This window comes from Geospiza fortis, unplaced genomic scaffold, assembly GCF_000277835.1.
Source record: "Geospiza fortis unplaced genomic scaffold, GeoFor_1.0 scaffold313, whole genome shotgun sequence".
Lineage (NCBI taxonomy): Eukaryota > Metazoa > Chordata > Aves > Passeriformes > Thraupidae > Geospiza > Geospiza fortis.
Genome location: NW_005054582.1, coordinates 44,546 through 46,704, shown reverse-complemented (window position 1 = coordinate 46,704; position 2,159 = coordinate 44,546). Strand labels below are relative to the sequence as shown.

The following is a 2,159-nucleotide window of genomic DNA, read 5'->3' as shown; positions in this document are numbered from 1 at the left end:
GCCCCGGAAAGGTAGGACATGGGGCCGGCAGCCATGGCAGGGCAGGACATGGGGACAGCAGACACAGCAGGGCAGGACATGGGGACAGCAGACACGGCAGGGCAGGACATGGGGACAGCAGACACGGCAGAGTAGGACTGGGCACAGCAGGCATGGCACCAGGTACGCTTACGAGCATTACACCGAAGTGTGCCTTAGCTCATGTTGAGTGGAGAGTGTATCCAGTGAATAGGGGGAATCAGTGGGTAAAGCCTGCCAGGATTGCAAATACTGTCCTACAGTGCAGTACGTAGTGGAAGTGGGCTACCACGTAGTAGGTTGTCTAGTGAGGAGTTTGCAAGGACAGTTCCTGTTAGTCCTCCGATGGTGAATAGGAAGATGAATCCTAGGGCTCATAGTATTGGGGGGTCTCATTTGATTGCACCTCCGTGGAGTGTGGCTAATTGGCTGAACACTTTGATGCCGGCTGGAATAGCAATGATTATAGTGGACGTGAGGTATGCTCGAGTATCAGCGTTTATTCTTGCTGTGAATATGTGGCGGGCTCAGACAATAAAGCCTAGGAACCCCCACCTTGCCTCCTGAACCCCCATACAAAAACCCTAAAATCTACTTTTCCACTCCTTGATAACTTCACTATCATTCTACTTAAACTGTTGTGGCTTGCTGACCTTCATACCAGGTTGGTAATTTGCTCCATGGGTCATGATCAAAACCACAGGGGCATTTTGGGCTCTGTGCCAGGGTCCCTGATCCCCCTGGCAGGGGTCTGGGCTGCTCAGGACAGCCAGAGGGATGCCCTGGCTCCTGACACAGTGGGAGCTGAACGTCCTTGCTGTGTGTCCTCCCCTGAGCTCCCGGTGCTGTCCCTGTCCCCTCAGGTCCCCCCAGGTTTCTGGCCAGCCCCAGCATCCCCGTCCCTGCCCGAGGATGAGGAGCGGGTGGCACTGCGTGCCCGCACCAGGCTGTGGTTCGAGCAGACTCAGGCGCAGAGGTTGGGGCCCGAGGGGGAGCTGCCCTCGTGGTTCCACGGCTTCATCAGCCGCAGGTGAGCCAGGGAGTGCAGGGTGGGGAGCAGGGGATGGGTTCAGCCCGGTGTGCCCTCCCTGGGCTCCCAGACAGGGAGCTAGACATGGACCACAGGGAGGGGATGAGGTTGGATGGAGGGGATGAGGTTGGATGGAAGGGATGAGGTTGGATGGAGGGGATGAGGTTGGATGGAAGGGATGAGGTTGGATGGAGGGGTTGAGGTTGGATGGAAGGGATGAGGTTGGATGGAGGGGATGAGGTTGGATGGAAGGGATGAGGTTGGACAGCTCAGGGTCCTTCCCGCAGGGAGGCAGAGGAGCTGCTGCAGGACCAGCCCCTGGGCTGCTTCCTGGTGCGCTTCAGCGAGAGCACCGTGGGCTTCGTGCTGTCCTACAGGTGAGGGAAACCTACAGCCCGGGCTGAGGAGGGGCCGGCCGGCTCAGGGCCCTCCCTGCCGCTGTGCCCATGCTGTGCTGTGCCGTGCCATGGCATTCTGTGCCATGCCCTGCTGTGCCCATGCTGTGCTGCGCCATGCCGTGCCATGCCATGCCATGCATGCCATGCTGTGCCATGCCATGCTGTGCTCTGTTCCCTCCCTGCCTCTGTGCCCGTGTCGTGCCATGCCAACTCTGTCCCCTCCTGGCGGCTGTGGCCATGCCATGCTGTGCTGTGTCATGCCATGCTGTGCTCTGTCCCCTCCTGATGGCTGTGCCCATGCCACGCCCTGCTGTGCCATTCTGTGCCATTCCGTGCCATGCTGTGCCGTTCCATGCCGTGCCATGCCATGTCCCACCAGGGGCAGGGATCGCTGCCGGCACTTTGTCCTGGACCAGCAGCCGGACGGGCGCTATGTGATCCTGGGCGAGCGCAGCGCCCACGCCGAGCTGGCCCAGCTGCTGCAGCACCACAGCACGGCCCCGGTGAGCCCGTACCAAGAGTTCCTCACCATGCCCCTGCCCTGCACACGGGTGAGTGCTGATCCCAAGAGCCCCTAGAGCCTCTGAGAGCCCCTGAGAGCTCCTGAGAGATCCTGAGAGCCACTGAGGGACCCCAAGAGCCTCAGAGAGACCCTGAGAGCCTCTGAGAGTCCCTGAGAGCCCCCAAGAGCTCCTGAGAGCCCCCAAGAGCCC

General features: G+C 60.5%; 1 protein-coding gene across 1 annotated transcript in view; it reads left to right on the top strand.

The window, feature by feature from the left end:
- The window catches only part of SH2D2A (SH2 domain containing 2A), a 5,513-nt gene that overhangs the window by 838 nt on the left and 2,516 nt on the right, over positions 1–2,159 (top strand). Inside the window, exons 2-4 of the mRNA XM_005429856.1 lie at positions 892–1,048; positions 1,336–1,425; positions 1,826–1,997. Of these exons, the coding sequence (XP_005429913.1) occupies positions 892–1,048; positions 1,336–1,425; positions 1,826–1,997 (419 nt within the window). The remainder of the gene's footprint in view (positions 1–891; positions 1,049–1,335; positions 1,426–1,825; positions 1,998–2,159) is intronic.